Source organism: Mixophyes fleayi, chromosome 5 (genome assembly GCF_038048845.1).
Source record: "Mixophyes fleayi isolate aMixFle1 chromosome 5, aMixFle1.hap1, whole genome shotgun sequence".
NCBI classification, from domain to species: Eukaryota; Metazoa; Chordata; class Amphibia; order Anura; family Limnodynastidae; genus Mixophyes; species Mixophyes fleayi.
The window spans coordinates 262,289,944-262,313,930 of record NC_134406.1 but is presented as its reverse complement, the minus strand read 5'-3'; the positions used below and the strand labels follow the sequence as shown (position 1 = coordinate 262,313,930).

General features: G+C 40.1%; 1 protein-coding gene across 1 annotated transcript in view; it reads left to right on the top strand.

The window, feature by feature from the left end:
* The window catches only part of MRPL13 (mitochondrial ribosomal protein L13), a 59,614-nt gene that overhangs the window by 21,489 nt on the left and 14,138 nt on the right, over nt 1-23,987 (top strand). Inside the window, exons 5-6 of the mRNA XM_075214015.1 lie at nt 15,569-15,655; nt 19,133-19,254. Of these exons, the coding sequence (XP_075070116.1) occupies nt 15,569-15,655; nt 19,133-19,254 (209 nt within the window). The remainder of the gene's footprint in view (nt 1-15,568; nt 15,656-19,132; nt 19,255-23,987) is intronic.

Here is a 23,987-nt window from a genome sequence, read left to right as displayed (position 1 = left end):
ATCTAAAACATAGCTTGTTATCTTTCCTCCTCCCAAAGTCTCCACCTCCCCTCACATCTCCCTCATCATCAACAACACCACAAGTTCTTCAGTCTTCGAACCTTGCTATCACCCCTGACTCTGCTCTCTGCTGTACTCATCAAATTAAACTCTTGGACATTAGCCTTCGAAATATTGCTTGTATGCACTTTCATCTTACCCGAGATGCAAACCAAACTCTTGTCCATGCTCTCATCATCTCCCACCTTGTCTACTGCAACCTCCTTCTACCAGGCATTCCCCTCATCCATCGGTCCCTGCTATAGTCTATCCTACGTGTCATGGAGAGACTGATCATCCTCTCTTGTTGTTCTACCTACACCGTACCACTCCAAACCACCCGGCCAATATCTCCTGTGATACAAACTGTGTTTTCTGCTTTAAATCGTTACTGGCCTGTGTACTAAATGGACTTCTAAATGAAAATACACGTTGGCTTATATACAATAACAATTATCATTCAAATATGTGTAGGTAAAATGCCCGTATATTAGCAAAGTTGTCTGCCGTTTGGATGCAAAGAGGCGAACAGCAATGCACTTCAAATGTCTGGTTTACTTACTGAGCTGGTGAAAATTATGTTCTACATCAGTAATATTTTGCTACAAATTGTGGGCGTGCTGTGTTCTTACACCCGGTGATTGATGGTGAGGATGGGTATTTTCACTTAGAGCCCCATTGATCAAAAGACGAAGTCACACAACCTGCCGGCCTGTCAGTCACTCAGCATTGTACAGTCTCTTATATCTCTCTCTGAAGGTTTGATCCTTGTATTTTTTTTTCTCCACCCGGGGCTACATTTTCTAGTTCAATAAATCATCTAGTAATGGTAATATTTTTCATCTAGCTGGAGGGATATATTTGGGGGGGTGGTGGTAAGATCTTAACAGTTAAGATGTCACCTGCTGCTTCTCAGTGTAATGACACAAAATGAGCGTATTTATTGAGCTTAACATCTATACTTACCTGACGTTAGTAATGTGTGTTTGGTTCCTTCAGTCATCATGTAGTAAATCCTTGTTCAAGTCATAGGATAGTGTGTGTGTATATGTGTATATATGTATATATATGTATATATATATATATATATGTATATATATATATATATATATATATATATATATATATATATATATATATATATATATATATGTGTGTGTGTATATATATATATGTGTGTGTGTATATATATATATGTGTGTGTATATATATATATATGTGTGTGTATATATATATATATATATGTGTGTGTGTATATATATATATGTGTGTGTATATATATATATATATATGTGTGTGTGTATATATATATATGTGTGTGTATATATATATATGTGTGTGTATATATATATATATGTGTGTGTATATATATATATATATATATGTGTGTGTGTGTGTGTGTATATATATGTGTGTGTGTGTGTGTGTATATATATGTGTATATATATATATATATATATATATATATATATATATATGTATGTGTGTGTGTGTGTATATATATATATATATATATATATATATATATATGTATATGTATATATATATATATATATATATATATATATATATATATATATATATATGTGTGTGTGTGTATATATATATATATATATATATATATATATATATATATATATATATATATATATATATATATATATATTAGTGAAAAAGACAACGGCGCTCAGTGTGAATTAAAACACGTGAACAAACGTGCTCATAGATACATAAAATCACATACAGTAGGCTGCTTCACTTTTGTACATCAGATTGCAGATGTAAACCTATAGAAAAAAATAGAAAAAGGAAGCATATATATATATGTATATGTGTGTGTGTGTATGTGTCTATATATATATATATATATATATATATATATATATATATATAATATTACAATGTTTGGGAAATGTGAATTATTAAATGCAGAATTAATGTTTTGAACTTTAATGTAAGAATGTTGGAGGCTTATCTGTATATCATTCCTGTTGGTCTCTTCACATCAAAAGAAAACTGCTGTGTATTCCCACTGTATATGCCTGCGATGGTCCAGAAGTTCCTAGGACTTATCAGAGGACATCCATGTGTTGCACTATACAAGACAAATTTATTGAAACACTGAATAAAAACCCTCACAATGATTAAACATAAGATCACTTCTCTGGGTTTTCCACTGGATGGATAATCTTTATAACACTTGCTGAAGAAAATGGAAATCACAAAATATAAGTATTGATTTGCTGTGAGGCATCGCTGGATACAATAACACCCTCTGGCAGTAGTGTAGCTTCAATAGTGCTGGTCAGAAGAGCATTTTGGTTGCATCTCTGGCCTGCAGGTTAACACTATAGAAGCCTCTGAATTGTGCTTCCTTTTCAAGGTGGTTTTCTTGTTGGTGACGGACTGAATACTATATTTCAGAAAGTCACAGAAGGTAAATTGCATCTTTTGCCACTAAATTGCAAAAGACCTTTTCCAGCTTCATCCTCAAGACAAGACTTTAAAGAGTTCCGAGTCTGTCTTCCTGGCAAATCGTATGGTAGAACGCATGTGACACAGTATCTAGGCGGACCTTTCATTGCTTTAGAGGAAAGGAAGGAAAAAGACCAAAGTATTCACAATGACTGCTGGCTAAAACACTTGGCAGGATTTGGAGATATGTGAAGACTTGTGTGTATGTTTACTAAACTGCGGGTTTGAAAAAAGTGGAGATGTTGCCTATAGCAGCCAATCAGATTCTAGCTGTCATTTTGTAAAATGTACTAAATAAATGACAGCTAGAATCTGATTGGTTGCTATAGACAACATCTCCACTTTTTCAAACCCGCAGTTTAGTAAATCTAGCCCTTGGACTCTCTCTCACTTTGCAAGATTGCTGGTTTCAAGATATTTTAAACAATTGTGGCATCCAGGTAAAGTGTTTTTGTGTAGTTATAGACTCCGTCATTCATTGTGAGGCATTAAGCAGCTGTTTACAAGCACTTGCAGGTAATTTCTCTTGTACTTACTACTCAGAGAGTCACCTGCTTCTACTACGGACCCTTTCTGGTGTAAGAGCAGTGTTGCAGAGCAACACCATAGTTTTCTCAGATTCTTCAGCCTATGGACCCATTCCCAGTTTACCTGTCTACTGTTTGACATCTCTCAGAACCATTTACCAAGAGTGGTCCTTTATATCTGCTGTCTGGAAGCTGCTAGTTGCAGTATGAACCTTATCTGGACAGTATTCTGCTAATAGGGAAGTCAGAACACAGTGTCCAAACAAGAACACTCAAAGTAATCTATTTCCTATAAGAAAATGGTTAGTTCATAAACACAGCACCTTTAGGCCTTTTCAGCAGCTGCAGTTTCTGTGAATACGGATGGACACAGTGAGAGACAAAGACTTAGGGCTAGATTTACTAAGCTGCGGATTTAAAAAAGTGGGGATGTTGCCTATAGCAACCAATCAGATTCTAGCTTTCATTTATTTAGTACCTACTACAAAATGACAGCTAGAATCTGATTGGTTGCCATAGGCAACATCCCCACTTTCTCAAACCCGCAGCTTACTAAATCTAGCCCTTAGCCTTCAATATATGACTCATCAAGTCCAGTGTCAATCTTAATAAGGGATTGTCTCAGGTTTTTATGTATGTTTTCCTCAACCATATTTGCTGATAATTTCATTTTATTGTAGCCATGGCAGTCCCAGTGTTTGGTTTTTTTTAAAGTTTTTTTTAAAGACCGCTTGGGAATATCATCATCAACATTTATTTATATAGCGCCAGCATAGTCTGTAGTGCTTTACAAATTGGAACAAACACAGTAATAAAACACTTCTGGGTAATACAGACAGAGAGGTAAGAAAACACTTACCGACTTTTCACTCTTCGGCTCCTGGAGGTCCCCAAGAGGGGTAGGTGAAGTGAGGATGTGAAGGGGGTGGGGCAGATCACGTCATTAGGGCCCCAAATGACGCAGTCAAAATGACGCGATTAACCATGAATTGCGTCATGTAGGCTCCCATCCTGTCCACGTCACTAGGAAGTGGGCGGGATGCGGGAGAGCGGCCTGCTCTCCTGGGAGTCTCCACAACATTCCGGGAGAGTTGGCGAGTATGGCTAAGAAGGCCCTGCTTGGAAGCTTACAATCTATGGGTTACTGAAAGACAACAATGAAAGGAGGAGTTACACTATACCTTCAGGGGTGTTTGCATGTTTTACAGTACTACTTGTTACCCCAAATAAGTCTGCTCTATTTGTATATAAGTTTGTGTATCAGCGCAGGTGTAAAATATAATAGCTAATTTAAACCAAATTGGTCTCTGTTCATGTGGCCTGTGTATTGCTTTCTCTTTAGTGTTCGTCTATAACAAGACCACAAGATGGCAGTACAAGTTAATATTTTGATGTTTCGCGCTTACTCCCGATGTACATACATGCAAAGGATTTATAGGTTAGTTTATTTCTATTTTCTGCGGCGTCCCAATGCAAGGTTTGCAATTTGATGACTTCCTTGCTTTTTTTTTAATTGTTTCATCTATAGAGCTGCATCATACAATTTACCATAACACAGTGTGTACATGCAATAAGCATGCAATTCTATGCACATTTCCACCTGATCACTGCTCTATTTTTCCACATAGCCATGGTGGAGATCCAGTAAGCTGTGTAAATGCACGCCACTGTATGGGTAGAGAGTAGTAACGTCTTGACCGCTGAATTGCAAAACATTCGTAAAAATAGTATCAGTCGGCCGGATATTAATAAAATCTCCAAACTTTTGGTACATCTTGTTAACACTCGAATGCACGATACTATACTGCTAGGCGGAGCTTGCGATTACTCCAATACAAAGTATAAAAAAAAATCTAAATTGATCGGATGACGTTGGACAATGCAGTCAGGGGATGATGGTATTGGCTTGTGTAGTCCTCTTCCTGCCAGACTAACAGACCCGGCGTAACCAGGATGTGACCCAGCTGGTCAGCCAAAGTGCCACACACTGGGATCTATCCAGTTTGCCCATCCACACGAGTGGGCAGATTGGCCAGTGATAGAACAAGCCAAGCATCGGAATCCCCAGCTATGAGCTCAACTTAAAAGGGCCAATAAACGGAACATACAAATTGTCTTATCGAATAATAGCGTTTAAAAATATGTACTATTATTAGGATTTATAAAATTACAACATATTATACTCAGTGTTCTCCCCAGAAAATTCTACCAGCCGGGTGGCATTAAGAAGCAGCCGGGTGGGGGCAGCTGTAATACTTTGCAATAATATTGAAAAACATTGGATGTTATTGCCCACACCTGCCAGGACTGGTCAGGCTGGTGGTCAGTGGTCTAACACACACTGCTGGCTGCAGTGCTCACATAGTGCCCGTTCTAATAGGAGAAACAATGGTTTATTCTGTTATAATAGGACTCTGTTGAGCTCCAAAGCCGGGTGGCAATAAACACACCCGGGTGGAGCACCCGGGAAATAGGTGCTGGGGAGAAGACTGACGATGTGCTGGACGTAGAGGAGATCATGATAGAAATAACTTATGTACAGTGACATAAAACAGAAGGAAGATGATACATACTTGAAATATATGTAAAAGGTGTATCAGTCGGTCAGGCTTTTATTATATGTGAATTGTCATGTTTATTAAATGTGTATAGGACTGTTTACACTGTTGCTGTTTTCGATTGATTGCACAGAAAGTCAATCTATAAAAGTTGCCAGTTTTCAAACTCCGTTTTGGATTTTTCATTTTTGTCTGGTGCCCAAAACATTATCTATATTGGTGGACCGTGGTACAGGCCTGATTCTTGTGAAACATGGAAGAAGTCATGAAAAGTTTGTTGTAAAGAAAAAAGAAATTAAAAACAAAAGCTCTAGGGTTGTTTTTTTGACAAAATTCACAGATGTCTTATGAATATTTAACTTCCTTAATCTTAAGATTTTAATAATGAGTCTTAACTAAAAACTGGTCATTGTTAAAGTCCACCTGAGTAACTGTAAATCTTTTAAAGTTTGTTTTTAATTTAAGAAATGAAAACTACAAAGTCACACGGATTTCTTTTGTTTGTGAATTTGACGCAATTGTTTTAGCTTACGGTGTACAGTAAACAACAAACGTTGTAACTTTGTCTAATCATCCGTATCGGGGTGTGTGACAAAATCTCATTTTCCTCGCAGTGGCCTCTAAAACCATGTTTACTTTCGCGCCACATGACCGACAACTAAATCCTACAGTGACCGTACTGATGTCTTGGACTGTTATCTGGCGTTACGAGCAGGAACCCAGCAAAGAACAGGAAGGAGAAAGATAAAAAGTTAAAACAAATTAGATGATATTCTCAAAATTTTTTGTTGTAAATAATGTTAAAAAAATAAATTATTAAACCTTATAAACAATAACTGTTAAAAGCAATATTCTACATTCAAGTTAAGGTTTTTTTCTTACAGTAATATGACCCAGGAACATCAAGGAAATGTAGGTGTAGCATAAAATTTACGCTTTGAAGTTATTTTCTCTGAGGAAATGCGATAAAAAAGAATCAGTCAGAAGTGTCATGAAGTGGTGAAAAGTATAACTGTTATCAGCAATTATAACCTGTCCGTTGATCATTTACATTTTTTTAAAATTTTATGTTGCAAAAAGCTTTGCATCAAATCTTGATTCACAACAAAATGTGAAAAGTTCAGTCCCAGTTAAGTATATATCAGTGGTTCCCAAACTTTTGCAGTTTGCGGCACCCTTAGAGTCTCCATAATTTTTTCAAGGCACCCCTCCAAAATAATTACCGAGCAGTCCTGTTTTATAAGTAACTGGGTCAAAAAACGTAATAAGTATTTAGGGCAGGGCAGAAATACTTATTTAGATGTATGCAAAAATACACATAAATCCAAGGGAAAATAATATTTTTATATATTTTTTTCAATTATATTTCTGTCAAAGAATAATTTACAGCTAACTCACTCTGTGCCCTCCTTCATCCACACACTGTGCCCCCTTCATCTCCACACACTCTGTGCCCCTGCATCCACACACGCTGTGCCCTCCTTTATCTCCACACACTCTGCCCTCCTTTATCTCCACACACTCTGTGCCCCTGCATCATCTCCACACTCTGTGCTCCCCTGCATCCACACACTCTGTGCTCCCCTGCATCCACACACTCTGTGCTCCCCTGCATCCACACACTCTGTGCTCCCTGCATCCACACACTCTGTGCTCCCCTGCATCCACACACTCTGTGCTCCCTCTGCATCCACACACTCCGTGCCCCCTCTGCATCCACACACCCTGTGCTCCCCTGCATCCACACACTCTGTGCTCCCTCTACATCCACACACTCTGTACTCTCCTGCATCCACACACTCCGTGCCCCCTCTGCATCCACACACCCTGTGCTCCCCTGCATCCACACACTCTGTGCTCCCTCTACATCCACACACTCTGTGCTCCCTCTGCATCCACACACTCTGTGCTCCCTCTGCATCCACACACTCCGTGCCCCCTCTGCATCCCCACACTCTGTGCCCCCTCTGCATCCACACACCCTGTGCTCCCCTGCATCCACACACTCCGTGCCCCCTCTGCATCCACACACTCTGTGCTCCCCTGCATCCACACACTCTGTGCTCCCTCTGCATCCACACACTCTGTGCTCCCCTGCATCCACACACTCTGTGCTCCCTCTGCATCCACACACTCTGTGCTCCCCTGCATCCACACACTCCGTGCCCCCTCTGCATCCACACACTCTGTGCTCCCCTGCATCCACACACTCTGTGCCCCCTGCATCCACACACTCTGTGCTCCCCTGCATCCACACACTCCGTGCCCCCTCTGCATCCACACACTCCGTGCCCCCTCTGCATCCACACACTCTGTGCTCCCCTGCATCCACACACTCTGTGCTCCCTCTGCATCCACACACTCTGTGCTCCCTCTGCATCCACACACTCTGTGCTCCCTCTGCATCCACACACTCCGTGCCCCCTCTGCATCCACACACTCTGTGCTCCCCTGCATCCACACACTCTGTGCCCCCTGCATCCACACACTCTGTGCTCCCCTGCATCCACACACTCCGTGCCCCCTCTGCATCCACACACTCTGTGCTCCCCTGCATCCACACACTCTGTACTCTCCTGCATCCACACACTCTGTACTCTCCTGCATCCACACACTCTGTGCCCCCTCTGCATCCACACACTCCGTGCTCCCCTCTGCATCCAAACACTCTGTGCTTCCTCTGCATCCAAACACTCTGTGCTTCCTCTGCATCCAAACACTCTGTGCTCCCTCTGCATCCACACACTCTGTGCTCCCCTCTGCATCCAAACACTCTGTGCTCCCACTGCATCCACACACTCTGTGCTCCCCTGCATCCACACACTCTGTGCTCCCCTCTGCATCCACACACCCTGTGCCCCCTCTGCATCCACACACCCTGTGCTCCCCTGCATCCACACACTCTGTGCTCCCCTGCATCCACACACTCTGTACTCTCCTGCATCCACACACTCTGTGCTCCCTCTGCATCCACACACTCTGTGCTCCCCTGCATCCACACACTCCGTGCCCCCTCTGCATCCACACACTCTGTGCCCCCTCTGCATCCACACACCCTGTGCCCCCTCTGCATCCACACACTCCGTGCCCCCTCTGCATCCACACACCCTGTGCCCCCACTGCATCCACACACCCTGTGCCCCCTCTGCATCCACACACTCTGTGCCCCCTCTGCATCCACACACTCCCTGTGCTCCCCTGCATCCACACACTCTGTGCCCCCTCTGCATCCACACACTCCCTGTGCTCCCTCGCTCTGCCCTCTTTTTTTCCATTCTTGGCAGCTTTTGTATGGAGAAAAACAGCAATGTCAGGTTTTGTCTGTTTTATGCAACTTTTCCTCCACCCAATATTATTCAGAATGCCCTTCATCTGTAGTTAACTTATACTATTAAACGAGCAAGTGTGAAATCATGGCACAGGACCAGCATACTCCTATAATTAATATAACTCGTGCAGCGAGGGATTTGTGACAAGTAAACCGGACTGTGGAAATATAAAAAAAAAAGATACAAAAAAAAAAAAGCCCAGCATTCTTGTACGAGGCATGAAAGGGAATCCATGGCCCGGGGCAGAAATTCCTGTAATAGCCACCTAATGCTGCGGCTCTACGGAGAGCAGGAGCGGCTCACATTCCTCCCTTCTAGGTAGACTTTAATCACTCTCCTGACTGACAGTTCTCAGCTGTTTTGTACCTATTCTTGTGTACAGCTTCTCAGCGTGCTCAGAGTCCTTCTATATGTATTTACTGAGACTCATGCCGGCCGTGCACTGCAAGAAATACTTGGGCATTATGATTATCATCTGTCATAAGGCGCCACAAAAAGTCTGCAGTGCCGTACATGACATATACAGAACGCAATGATCCATAGCACATTACATGAAAACCAAAATACCAATACCGAGCATACTGAATAAACAAATAATAGACAGAGAATATGGTAATGCAGAACAAATTATTTACGGAACAGTGAGTGAGAGTGATGGTAATGTCCAACGTGAAGTGGGGCTGAGCTCAAGAAAACAGGGCTAGGGGAGCAGGCCAAGAGGTACAGAGGGTGATGGAATATTAGAAGGAGAACATGAAGAAAGAGGGCCCTGCACCTGAGAGCTTACATTCTAAAGGGGGGAGACACAAATAGGGTGGTATTGATTGGGGAGTGAGGGTGAAAGCCATGACAAAGGAGTTCGTAGGATAGCTGATAAAAAAAGGAGTCTTGAGGGAACTTTAAAGCCTATCCTGATATACAGGGGGATGATTGGTTGAGCTTTTAAGGTGATTGGCTTTACATTTTTCGTCTGCGTTCCTTCGTTGGTAGTGTCTGGATGCTGCCAAATTTTGAGGACCAGAAAGGAATTCTCCGTCCTATTGGGTAAGTTGTACAATTTTATTAAGCAATAAAAATCCTAAAACAGCAAGAATAACAGTTGATTCGTTGGTTCGTGTATATGTTCAGATGTTTGGACACAGGTTATCCCTTTATAGTTTTGCTTTGTTACAACAAAGTTAATTCATGGGATAACAGGTGTCCACACAAACCCTAGACCAGGGTTGTCCAACCCGCGGCCCAGCACGCCTGTAAATGTGGCCCAGAAGGAGTTTTGGTTGTGGCAAGGGGGCAGCTCTGTTAATGGAAAAAAAAATGCTGCAAAAAAGAAAAGAAAAGAAACTACTTACCTTGAGGTCACGCGGTCACGTCAGCTGGTACTCCGGCTCCCTCCCTTGTCTCCACCTCTGTGCGGCGCTCGCAGTGAATGTCGGGCGTGATGTCATCACGCCCAACATCCATTGCGGAGCGCAGCTCAGAGGAGTCACCCGCGCGAGAAGAACAATCCGCAGCACAGAATTGGAGAAGAGAAGAGGACAGGAGAACAAGCTGATTAAAAGGTTAAGGGGGATTTTTTTTTATTATTTCAAGGGACGCTGACAAGTGAATAAAAGTCACCTGGTCCTGGAGCATCATGGACCTTATCTCCCTGCTACATACTTCTACTTGTAATACTAATGGGGCATTATATATTATTCTCTTTGGCCCATTATAAGTTGTTATCCCTTAACTAACATAGTGGTGTATTATCAAAACAGGTCACAATTTGGGGTCACAGTGATGTATATGTCAGGTACCGCAGGCCTGGTCAGGGCACCCTGATATACAATGCCTGGTTTAAATGCACTTTATTGATATTGCATCGAAACAATGCAAAAAGTGATTATAGTATAATAACTAGAGAGGATTTTTTGAACAGGGCAATTGAAAGGTAAGTATAGGGGGATTTGAGAAAAAGTGATATATATATATATATATATATATATATATATATATATATATATATATATCACTTTTTTTCTCATATATATATATATATATATATATATATATATATATATATATATATATATATATATATATATATATATATGTTAACTATGTTTTCTATGGTTTTTTGGATGATCAGCTATCGTTATTGTTAGTGTATCTTATGTGCGGCCCAAACCAACTCGTCGTCTTCCAATGTGGCCCAGGGAAGCTAAAAGGTTGGCCGTAGACATTCGCATTCAGTGTTATTCTTACGCCTTTGGGGGTTTTGCTGCTTCATAGAATACTACTTGGGCATTAACAGGCAGCCTGCAAGCTTTTAAATGAATGGAGCTATCTCAGCAAGCCAAAGGTTATGTAAATATATACAATCCAGGAATTAGTCACATGACAGGATTTACATCAGGCTAGGTTGTCTAGTGGCTCTCCAACTGTTGTGAGTACAATTCCCAGCATTCTTTGCAGCTAGAGACACACCGCTGTAATATATGCAGCTCCAAAACCATAGTCGTCTGTGTGAAAGATCACACGAGCTATAGACAAGTCTTCCTTCAGACACTGGAGAGATGTTACTGCTTCTGTGACCATACTCGAGAATTTTTCCTTCTTTTTGGCTAGAGCTGTCGCGAGTGCAATAATGTAGGGTTAGTTCTTTATATAACGCTCTATAATTAATAATTGTCGCCTGGCCTTCAAACCTATAGGCTGTGGATACTTTCTTGGGATCTGTTTGAAGACCAGATTCATATATAATTTTTTCTTAAGAATGAAACCTTTTAAAAAATGCATTTCTTCTATTTTTCCGTCTTGAGAGCGTTGACGTACAGTCCTGACATGTGCGAGCGGCGTGAGATTAGATCTAGGCAGTAAATCAAGATATCATCCAAATAGACGACAACAAATTTATAGTCCCAGGAAACTAATTGTTGAAAAAAACATTGCGTAGTTGCTTAGCCCAAAGATATGAGTCTCGGGGACCATTATTCTTTAATATGGATTAGAAATTATAAGCGTACCTGGATTGACGTTTAGAAAAGACGGTGGGTCCTTGAATTTTTTTTTAACCCCTTCAGTGTTAAAGATGAGATTCTTGGCACTCAAGGAGTTCATAGAAGTTAAAAGAATACTTACCTGTGCCGTATAGCTAATTCCTGATGGTGGTGGAGGGGGCGAGGCTTAATGACATCATACTGCGATGACCTCATTAAGCCCCACCTCCTCGTCCACTGCCTACAGACAAATAATGAAGAACCAGGGGATGAAGGAGAGGGCACTAAAAGTGCTGTATCTTCTTTATTCTGGCACCTAGATACTCAGGGCCTCCCTCGTTTAAAAGAGAGGAGAATCCTCTTTTAATTGTGGTACCCCTTTAATAGTTATTGTCTAGTGATCGTGTGTGATCACCAAACAATAACCCATCTATACACAATACAAATAATTTAAGAAGTCCAGTAATGCGGGTGGAAGGCACAGATCTCCCCTATTTTGGCTTAAAAAAAAAATCAGGGGTACCCTCAATTGAAAGACGGAAGTCCTCTTTTACAAGTGATATGATCTTTATTAGGTTATTGTTTGGTTATTGCTTCCTGTCAATTGTAAGCTTACGAGCAGGGCCTTCCGACCGCTTTGTCTGTCTGGATAACAGTATTGTTTTATTACTGTGTTTGTTCCCAGTTGTAAAGCTCTGGCGCTATATATATATATATATATAAATGATGATGGATGGTGTGATAACCAGACAGTATCATCCTATACTAAAGACAACATTAAGGAGCTCAGGATGAGGGGGGTTTTGTAATGCACAGATCTCCCCCCATCCTCTCAAGGGGTACCCTTGTTTGAACCAGGGGAGTCCTCTCCTTCAAATGAGGTGCCTCGTTAGTAGTTATTGTCTGGTGGCCTACAATACGGATTAAGAAGTCCAGAGAAGGGAGAAGGGTGATTATGACCAGATCTCCCCCCATCCTGGCTTCAATAGATTCAGGGGCACCCTCAGTTAATGTCGTAAATTGTCTTATTTTTAAAAATGTTAGGCCTTCTTGGGCTACCTATATTTTCTCTAAATATTTTATGCATTTTCATTCAAAATACCCAAAAATACCCCAAAAAACAAGTGCAGATTTTAACTGAAAACCTATGTGTAGAATACTGACTTGGCTGTTTTGGAAAGGTTGATGCCAAAGGAAGAACCACAAAGTATTTGCCTTTAGTTCAATTTCTTTCAGTTTTAATTAAAGGCAAAAACTTTTTTATATCCATTTTAGGGCGATTTATATACTGTAATAGGAGGTATAAGCAAACAATGTCTTCTGTAAAAGAAAAACAAGGTATTAATTGTGTTGTATTGTTTAACACATAAACAAATTACTGATATTGATGTTGGAATATGACCACTCAAAAAGTGCCAAAATAGGGTCAGCCGCGTAGGGGTTAAATAATTCTGGAACATTTTATGGTAATTCTGGTTAGTTACCTTTAGTAAATTTGGAGCTTGAGAGAATGGTCTGTTTTTGTTGAGGTTCCAGTAGGGGAAGTAGGTCTGCAAATTATTCTGTTTTTCACATTGTCTTTTATGTAGTCAGATATGGGTTCGATTCCTATTAGAGTATGGGTGAAGTTTATGTATGTTCCACGTCTCCAGGGGTGCTCTGGTTTCCTTCCTCAAAAACATACTAGTAGGCTAATTGACATGTGACAAAGTGGACCCAAGGGGGTTTAGATAGTAAGGCCAGTGGACAGGGGCAGATGTGAGACCTGAAATACTGGTACTGATTAATATGGTGCTGCTGTACAAATATATCATAGTAAGGTGTAGAATGTTTATGAACACCGCCTCTGAGAACTTCAGCAAATTGTGATAATCTAGAAGCGGAGTCGACTGAAAAGTTGAAATGGATAAAGCAGATTATTTTTTGTTTTTTTTTCCCAAACATGAAGGACCCCAGGAAATCTCTTGACTCAACTTCCGATAGATAACGGAGAGGTGCCTGACACCAATCTGGAGGTTGAAAGGAACAGTTTTGTAACAGAATAAAATGATTGAGTTCATCAAGAGCTGCACAGTATTGAGGACTGTGGGAGTGGACTCATGGGGGTAAATGTATCAAGCTGAGAGTTTTCTGGTGGGTTTTAAAAACCAATCAGATTCTAGCTTTCATTTATTTTGTACATTCTACAAAATGACAGCTAGAATCTGATTGGTTGCTATAGGCAACATCTCCACTTTTCAAACCCGCCGGAAAACTCTCAGCTTGATACATTTACCCCACGGTGTCTGTAACAGGTGGAGCTGGTTCACCTGAAGTGCAGACTCTAATGGCCTCAGTTAGAGTAAGTAGTAAATTCAGCTGGAATCTTCCACTTTGCCAATCCATGTTGGCGTTCAGGGAGGACAAACTTGCAGACAGATTCAGATTTGGGATTTGTGTGCTACTTTCTTCACCCGGGACATCCTCAAGGGGGGCGATGCACTCGGCTGTAGGAGGCACCAGCTGATACAGGCAGGACCGGAACACAAGGAAAAAGACTCAATTGTAGTTGGAGAAAAGCCAAAGGGCAGGTCAGGCAGTAATGGCTCAGCGTCAAAAACAAGCTGGAAGTCAAGGTTGCATGCAGCAGACAGGTATGGTCAGAAGACAGACTGGGTCGGAAATGAGTTATCAAAATAATCGTTGACGATCACACAATAGCATAATGAGCCTGTTGCTGAAGCACAATACTGTGCAATGAATAACCTTTGAAACTTGATGCTGAAGTCAGCAGAGGCAGCCCCAGTACAGGTACTAAGTCCTGGCTGTGTGAGTGCGTATTGTCACTTAGAGATTCAGTGAACCGTGCAAACTTCTTCACTCACCTGTAAAACATTAAATTATACATTTAGCTGCCTTACAGACTCTTTGGGGGCTCAGAGGAAGAATACATCCAGACAGGTCAATATGTAGACTGAAAAATGGGACAATTAAACAAAAGTTACGTTTGGTGCCAAAAGAGAAGTAATCTGCCTGTGAAAGAGGAACCGTTTGGGTGGGAAAGTAGATTACCCCTCTCGTGGCTGATGTATAAACCTGTTCCCACTGGCGTTACATGTTTTGAAACGATTGCAAACAGTAGAAATCATTGTCATGGTCATCAATGGTTTTCTGTCTTTTTTCTTTTTCCAAAAAACCTTACAGGAAGCTACTTTCCTTCCTTATATAACTTATTAACATTTATCTAATGTGTCCAGTGACAGGTAAAACCAAGCCCTTCCTATAAGTTTCCCAGTTAGTGGGAAGTGCAAAATAATAATTGTGTCCCCCACAGCACAATTGCAATTTTGTCAGTGCATAGAGAGGTTTTATTTTTGAAAATTTTGTTAAATTCTCTGATCTTTATGTTCGCTCTAATTTTCTATTACATTTGTGCTCTATTTCAAATCAATTGTGTGTTTTACCTGCACAGTTACTCTTTGTATAATTTGAGATATTTCATCCATCGTTTTGACATTAAGTTATACAGAGCTGCTGAATTCAACAAGTAAGATGTTTAGTTTTAGTGTCAAAGCTAGGACGCTTGTTCTGGGATGTAAATATAACATTATTTGTGTCATACATGATCTGTTTGGAGATTAAATGATACATTATTAAATCTCCGATTTTGTTTCCCTTTGCAGATCGTTAGATTGGCTGTATACGGGATGTTGCCAAAAAACCTGCACAGGAGAACGATGATGCAGAGATTACACATATTTCCTGAAGAGGTTGGTGTGACATTTACATAAAATAACAGAGATCCTCACATTGTCGGGCACTAATGATGAGTGAAGTTGCATCAGAATATTGTGCAAATTAAATTTCACAGTGGAACCGGCTGCAGAATTGATTAGTTCCGGCGTTGCGGCATTTCACTTCTAAGTAGTGAAGACAGCAGTGTCAAATTTTTCTCTATTTTGGTGTGATTGAGGTATAATAAGGGGCGGGGAGGCTTGGGCGGAACAAAAATCATAGGGGATATTCTGGGCGGAGCACTTAAGGTCAGATTTCCTCAGGAGAAACGTGACGTTTGGAGAAAAATGCAAATGAGGCAAAAATATATCCCATCAAATTAATTCAACTGGGTGACTTCAATGCGTAATCACACAAGATCACACTACACAAACGGACAGACTTCCGAACATGAATGGGGCCCCAGTGTCTCGTAGCTGATGAGGTCATTAAATACAATTGTGGACTTTTTAAGACTTATCAAATGCGAAATAACAGCCATGTTTGTATCCTTGGCTTGCGTTATAAAGCGTACAAGCTTCTGTGCCAGGGTAAGTGACTGGCCGAGATTTCATAGCAGGAAACACTCCTCCATTAGTAACTGGCCGGGGAAATACAGACGTTTTATTGCGGTGTTGCCTTCTCTGACTGTAAAGCTCTGACATTATTCCATTGCAGAGTAGTACAAACAGAGGCTGTGTTTATATTTCCTGAGTGTATGGGATTGTAGCTCTAGACTCTCCTGTAAACTTTCATAGCTTGCTTGATGAAAATATAAGCTGATTACGTGTCTAGGAGTATTTTGTAGTCATATAAGGCAATCCAAATCAGTAGAGACCTGAAAATCCTAATTTACTGAATCTTAATATATTATCTTTATGTATTAAACCCCTTCCCATAGAGTGATATTTGTAATGGTTGTCTATTGCTGGGCTACTCTGAAGCAGAGCTTATATAGAGTGTATGAGGCAGCTGTGCTGAGGGATTGGGGTCCTTTCATTTAGTTGGTGGCCCCTCATTAGTTCACAGCTGGACTCTGTTATACTCTGTGCTGCTGGGACCCTGCTCGTTTCACTATATAACTCTCAGTCTGTGGCTTCCTGCTGCCTCCATTCCCCTCCTCACATCATGTCACTGCCCCTGTCACGTACAGCCCTGTCCTCACTAACAGATCACTCATCTCCTGATATACTCTGTGCTGCTGGGACCCTGCTCCTTCCACTATATAACTCTCAGTCTGTGGCTTCCTGCTGCCTCCATTCCCCTCCTCACATCATGTTACTGCCTCTGTCACATGCAGCCCTGTCCTCACTAACACATCACTCATCTCCTGATATACTCTGTGCTGCTGGGGACTCTGCTCCTTCCATATAACTCTCAGTCTGTGGCTTCCTGCTGCCTCCATTCACCTCCTTACATCACGCCCTGTTGTATGCCCTCTTCTCCTAATGTGGATATATTACCGACTCCCACAAAATCCTCACACCCATCTCCTAAAATCCTTGGTCAGATATGTCTTGATAAAGGCTCTTAGAGGTGTCTAATACATCTGTGGTGAATACATAGATTTGCCTGATGAGTTTTTCATACCCTTGGCTGAGACATCTACTTCTAATGGAATTAAGAACATTCTGTTTCTCCATTGTCATAAGAAGGAGCTGATCACTGAGAGTCCTCAGTCTATAGAACTCTTTACCAAGAGAGGTGATTTTCTTCACTTAAAAATAGTTTGGGTGCCTTTCTTATAATTATAGGAGTACATTAATGGGTCGGTTAATACAGTATATTAATCTGATTGCCTTTTATTATTTGGGGTCTCACTGGGTTTTTGTTTTACACTAGATGAACACTACTAAGAGGTTGAACTTTTTTATATATATATATATATATATATTTCCATGTAAGTATGTCAATAAGGAATTTCTGTAATCGTTTGGGATGTCTGATTTTGGTTTCCCATGCCAGGCATTACTAATAGGATAATGCTGTGGTAAAACTAATAATAGCTGCTCTATAGTCTGGAGAGACAGAAAATTACATTTTCTTGGTGTGTAAAACAGAAAATAAGAAGTATTTAGTGGACAAGTTAAGTACCTGTAGATCATTGTTTTATTCCCCCCTCCACATAATGATCATAAAGTACAAAGTGGTCTGTTCCAATATACTTAAAGAAAGCCTATTAAGTCCCAAAATATACATAGTGAAAGGGTCCTTCATGACTCGGTGAAATCACTAGTTCCTAGCGCAACGTTAGGCTGAATATTGTTCCAGCGCGCAAAATCGAGGACCGTACCTGGGGGTAAACGTATCAAGCAGAAAGTTTTCCAGCGGGTTTGAAAAGTGGAGATGTTGCCTATAGCAACCAATCAGATTCTAGCTATCATTTTGTAGAATGTAGTAAATAAATGATAGCTAGAATCTGATTGGTTTTTCAAACCCACCGGAAAACTCTCAGCTTGATACATCAACCCCCTGGAGTTCAATTGAACGAGACTGAAGAAAATCCTCGGAAGTCCCACATCTTGATTTGTCGGAACCTGAGACATCTGTCTAGTCGGAATTAATCCCACTAAAGCAAAGCCTCAATCCTCTGCCTTCAACAATACATTATTAATTCAGACCCCTGAGGATCTTTATTTCTCAGAGTGAAACATGGATATAAATAATAATATCACAAGATGATTGTTTCATTTGTGTTTCTTTCTTTTATTTTCCCTCACATGCCTTTATAAATTCTGGCAGGTTTTCTGATTTTGATCTTAACATTATGTTGTTACTACAGTGACTTCTATAACTGTTCTTATATGGAGTTTACAAACATAGGTGATATCTTACGCAGCAACCAATCAGCAATTGGCTTTTGCCTGGTTTACTGTAAGGCAGACTAATGACAACAAGCGTTTGGTTGATTATCTTGGGCATTACTGCATTGTACAAGTTTGTATATATGTGAGTACATAATGCCTTTAGTGTAGTAAATTACCCAACATGAATTAATAATGAGGATTTTTTTAATGCTGTTTAATAACTGCCATGGGGAACAGATAGCTGGGTATAATTTAGTCGCAAAGCAGAGGATGGTGCCAACGTGGCAAATATTGACAGTTAAGGTATAAACCAGTATTGGAGATTTATATATAGTAAAGTCTTAGTGTTAGATTTATCCAACCTTCTAATTAGTAAAGGAGGTGATGTTGCCCATAGCAACCAATCAGAGTCTAGCTGTCATTTATCTAGAATTTAGTGGATAAATGACAGTTAGAATATGATTGGTTGCTATGGGCAACATCTCCACTTTTCCTTTGTAGAAGGCTTGGTAACAATACCTGCTTTGTATTGCGTATGTGTTGGAAGTTTCTGCATATTGTTACAGCTGGCGAGTCACAACCTGACCAGTATAATTTAGATTGTGTTACTATAACAGCAATATCTAATATCTCTGGCTTCTATAGTTATGTGTTTGTTTCTTGCAGGACATCCCAGAAGACATCTTGCGGAATCTCACTATAGAATTGAAACAGCCCAGAATCGTTCCCAGGAGGCTGGATGAATACCCCAAAGAGGAAATTGAGGCTTTCCCTAAGCTGTGGATTCCGTACGTATATATTTCAGTAGCAAAGTCCTTCTCCTACCTGTGGTTTCCGAGAGAGTTAGGCAGCCAGCTGTTGTAGGGGCCGTGCTGGGACTTGTAGCTCCGCAACATCTGACGATTCACAGGTTGCCTAACTTGTCTTAAATCAGCGATAGGGTAAACGGATGTAGTACTTAGTAGCCAATCACAGACCTGTGATGGTAATCCAACCGAACCATGTACCCAGAAAATCGGGGCTGTTCTGAGGTAGGTCTGATGCTCACATAAGTGGGGTATTTAACATTGGGCTCTTATTAGCCTCTTGGAAAGTTATGGGCTACTAGATATTTGCCCCAACAACACCCTAGCATTACATAATATCACCACATTGTGTATTAGAGGTAGAATATCACCTCCATAATACAGTCACATATGTCTATGAATCTCCTGCGCAAGAGCCTGAAATATAAATAAAGTTTATTTTAAAAAAAAAAAAAAAAAGAGAAAGATGATGATAAAAAAGGCAATGAAAATGGTTAGTAATAAAATGACACTAACAGCTCTACGTGTAAGTATCAGGTAGAACAAAGTCTATTCAGCTGTGATCAGCGTGGTTAGCTGTATGTACACATCTTTAGATGTCGGTGTGTATGTATTCAGTTATGCAGCGCTAATCTGGCTGCTTTTATGTCTGTGTGCCGTGCTGCGTTCTGGCTCACTGCTAATGATCTGCGAGGCATTAAACTCCTCTGAAAGGCTGCATATGAAAAAGTCTCCGACATCCGAAACTCGGCTTCTGTGCAAGCAGACCACATTGTCAGGTTAATCCAATGTACTAAACGCTTTCCCTTATTGCTGGCTAAATTCCTTTTGTACAAAGAATTCCGGTCTGCAATGCAGCAGTTCTCCTACAGATCTCTCTGCATTGTTCCCCCCCTGTATTTTCCTACAATCGCTATTTATCTCCGGCCTTTTATTTCTCAGTCCTCGGCGCTAGAGTTAAAATATGAATGTGTCATGTGAATATTCTCTTTTTTCTTTATTTTTATCAATAGAAATGAATTGCACCCTCACATTTCTGAAAGTTTCAATTTGTTTAGGAGGGTTAAGTAGCGATAAAAGAATGCTTTGAAGTTAAATGGAAAGGGCTGAGAGTGGATTTGTTAAGCCAGACGCCCGGTCACGCCTCCCGTAGTTTCGGCATCCTGTGAAGAGAGATTGTAAGACGTTCCTTGGGCGAGTGGAAACCATTGTGTGTCTTCTAGAGACAATCCGACAAGCTTGAGAGTTATGCAGTATATTTAAATGTAGCAGCATGTCGCTGCCAGGTTTATCATGGGATACATGCTCATTTGTATTCAGTAGGCAATTTGTAACTTTAGTCAATATTTTATGCGATTTTAAATTTGATCTATAGTGTTAGTGTAAAACGGTTTTGTATCTATGATCTGTGCAAATCATGACATATTTGACAGTTTTTCATTTTTTTTAGTGAAATTCTCCATGTAATAGAATTGTGAAGGTCTTTCATCCTTAGCCCTCCATAATAAGTCTCATTTTGTATAATTAATGTAAAAACAACCAGACATTTGAAAGTTAAATCCAGGTAATATATCACTGTTAAGTCTGAACTCCCATCTGCTAACTGCCTTATTTCAGGAGATTATAATTAAAACCTTCTATGTGGAATTCTCCAGGTATGACAGCCTGGATATTATTGAATGCAAACTGCTCTGTTCAAGATTGTTGGAGAAGAGCTGATTGGACAGACCCGTGGCTTGTTCAATTAGCTCTCTGACAACCTAAAAGTGTAGATACTATAGATGTATCCAGTATTCAGCCTAACAATCTGTTGTGAACATCACTGAAACACTGAGGCCTGACTAATATTTATGAGGCCTGACTAATATTTATGAGGCCTGACTAATATTTATGAGGCCTGACTAATATTTATGAGGCCTGACTAATATTTATGAGGCCTGGCTAATATTTATGAGGCCTGGCTAATATTTATGAGGCCTGGCTAATATTCATGAGGCTTGACTAATATTCATGAGGCCTGGCTAATATTCATGAGGTACTGGCTAATATTCATGAGGTACTGGCTAATATTCATGAGGTACTGGCTAATATTCATGAGGCCTGGCTAATATTCATGAGGTACTGGCTAATATTCATGAGGTACTTGCTAATATTCATGAGGTACTGGCTAATATTCATGAGGTACTAGTTCCAGTGAATGGATAGGCTATATTCTGATGAATATTATGTCATTCCACAAAATGGCTGTATCCACTGTGTTTAGATGACAGTTCCACGTTAAATAGCATAATAGGGAGGGCGCAGAACATGTTGGTATGAAAAAAGGGTAATTTTTATGGTGAATCGGTCAACATGCTCAATTACCCCAAGAAACGCTTTCAGCGATTCACAGTAAAAACTAACTTTGTCATGACGCGTTCTTTGAAGATCACTGTCCTTCTAAGCAGATGTTTCAAAGTGTCAACACCAAAAACAGTTTTTATGAATGGAGGTAAGAGGGGGTAAGTATCTCCCAAACTGTTAAAGAAAGTCTACATCTGTACTAAACCTAACTTACCTATATATTGCCTTCAGTTTCCCACAACTAGTAATACTGGCTTGGTCTCTGTTAACCTATTGTATTATTAATACAACATGAACTTCACACTTCATCATCACATCATCACCATTTATTTATATAGCGCCACTGATTCCGCAGTGCTGTACAGAGAACTCACTCACATCAGTCCCTGCCCCATTGGAGCTTACAGTCTAAATTCCCTAACATATACACACATACACAGAGAGACTAGGGTCAATTTTCATAGCAACCAATTAACCTAGCAGTATGTTTTTTGGAGTGTGGGAGGAAACCGGAGCACCCGGAGGAAACCCACGCAAACACGGGGAGAACATACAAACTCCACACAGATAAGGCTGTGGTTGGGAATTGAACTCATGACCCCAGCGCTGTGAGGCAGAGGTGCTACCACTTAGCCACCGTGCTGCCCCACACTTATATATTACTTATATTACTTATATTACTTATATATTACTTTTTTTCATAGAAAAAAACACGCTGATCATCAGTTAATAGTATACCCAATAGAAAATAAGAACTAAATATAAATATATTTATTGGTAGAATCAACAAATTATATAGATTGCATTCATGAAAAAACACATGCTTATAAATATATATAAAATAGATTTAATTGTTATCATCAAACTGCACAAACCAATTATTCAGTGAATTGGCATAGATACTTTATGGAAGAGTTCCTTATTAAGTGATGAGAATATTCCTTTACATGTTTGGATAAGTCCAGATAGCTCAAACTTCGTCTGTACAAGCAGCCAACAGTAACCACAGCTGCTGGTTCCAATATAAGCATATGGTGTCTAAAGGATGGTATAGGCTGATTGTTCCATATTTATCACTGCTAGTCCAGCTGCTTAGATTCAGACGTGCGCAAATGACACACAGAAAACGGCCACTGTCATATACTTCTCCATCAGTAAATCCATTCACTTAAACTTGCGGAAACATATATTAATTGCTCTTGGAAAAGGAAACAGCTGACGCGTTTCGTTCAGCTCAGCAAAAGTGTTTCACAAATACATATGCCTGTTAATGAAAATATATATATATAAATATATATATATATATATATATATATATATACATTTTTAAACCATAATAGTTTTTTGATTCTTTCTTTTATTATTTCTTGGAACATTCGCTTTTCACTTTGGAGACTTCCCAATTGCTTAAATGTGTGTCTGCAAATTGCAACGTCGAACATCCTTGTTTATTTAATTTGGGAGGTGAGTGATTCCTGTGAGGAGTGCTAGTGCAGGGGTGGGTCAGCCCCTGAAGCTAGAGGCGGGGGTAAGCACATGAGGAATAGGTACTGTTTAGTTTAAGACAATGTTAAATACTTAGAATGTTATATAGTCCAGGTACATTTAAGAAAACTTTCTTCTCCAGCATCACAGCCATTCCGATTTTAGGTTTATCCTTATTCTTTTGTCATATGCGAAAATCCATCTTCCCTTCTTCGTTCTGGAAAGTTTTACGTTTTGTTTGGTTTTGTTTGGTATTATAGTTACACAATCCAGTTAATATTTCAACGACATTTCTCTCCCAGCGTAGTAGCATCACATTGGTGCTTGAGATCCCTGCAGGTTCTTTACATACTCAGCAAGGGTCCATTCTCTAAGCAGCAACAGCTGGAGATAAAGTTGTGAAGACATGAGTCTGTTTCTGCTTATGCGCAGAAAATTTCTTGTTCATTAAAGTCCGCAGCAGCCAGTCTCTTTTTGCAGGGAGTAGCTGATAACCTAGTACAAGAGCTTCCACTCAGCTGCACAGCAAATGTAAATACAATGTCATACAGCCCAGGTTCTGGCAATGTCTAGGAACTTTTACCTTTATACTGTGTTTCTGAATGTTACTAGTAGTCATTTAATATGTGGCAACTTGTTTTTAGGATTAGGGCTACTTTACATCAACATGTCACATGTTTGATCTTTAAAAAAGTGTTTCCACTACCTTTACAACCTACTTTTATTCAACATAGCCAAGGCCTTGCTGGGAGACAGTTATGTGTCTCTTTGAATCGGTAGCTCTAGTTATGCGTGATAATGGGGCATTTCTCTTTAAAACATTTATTTGCAGCACATGCAAAAGTAACTCCATACAACAGTGCAAATTTAAGATTTTGATATTTAAT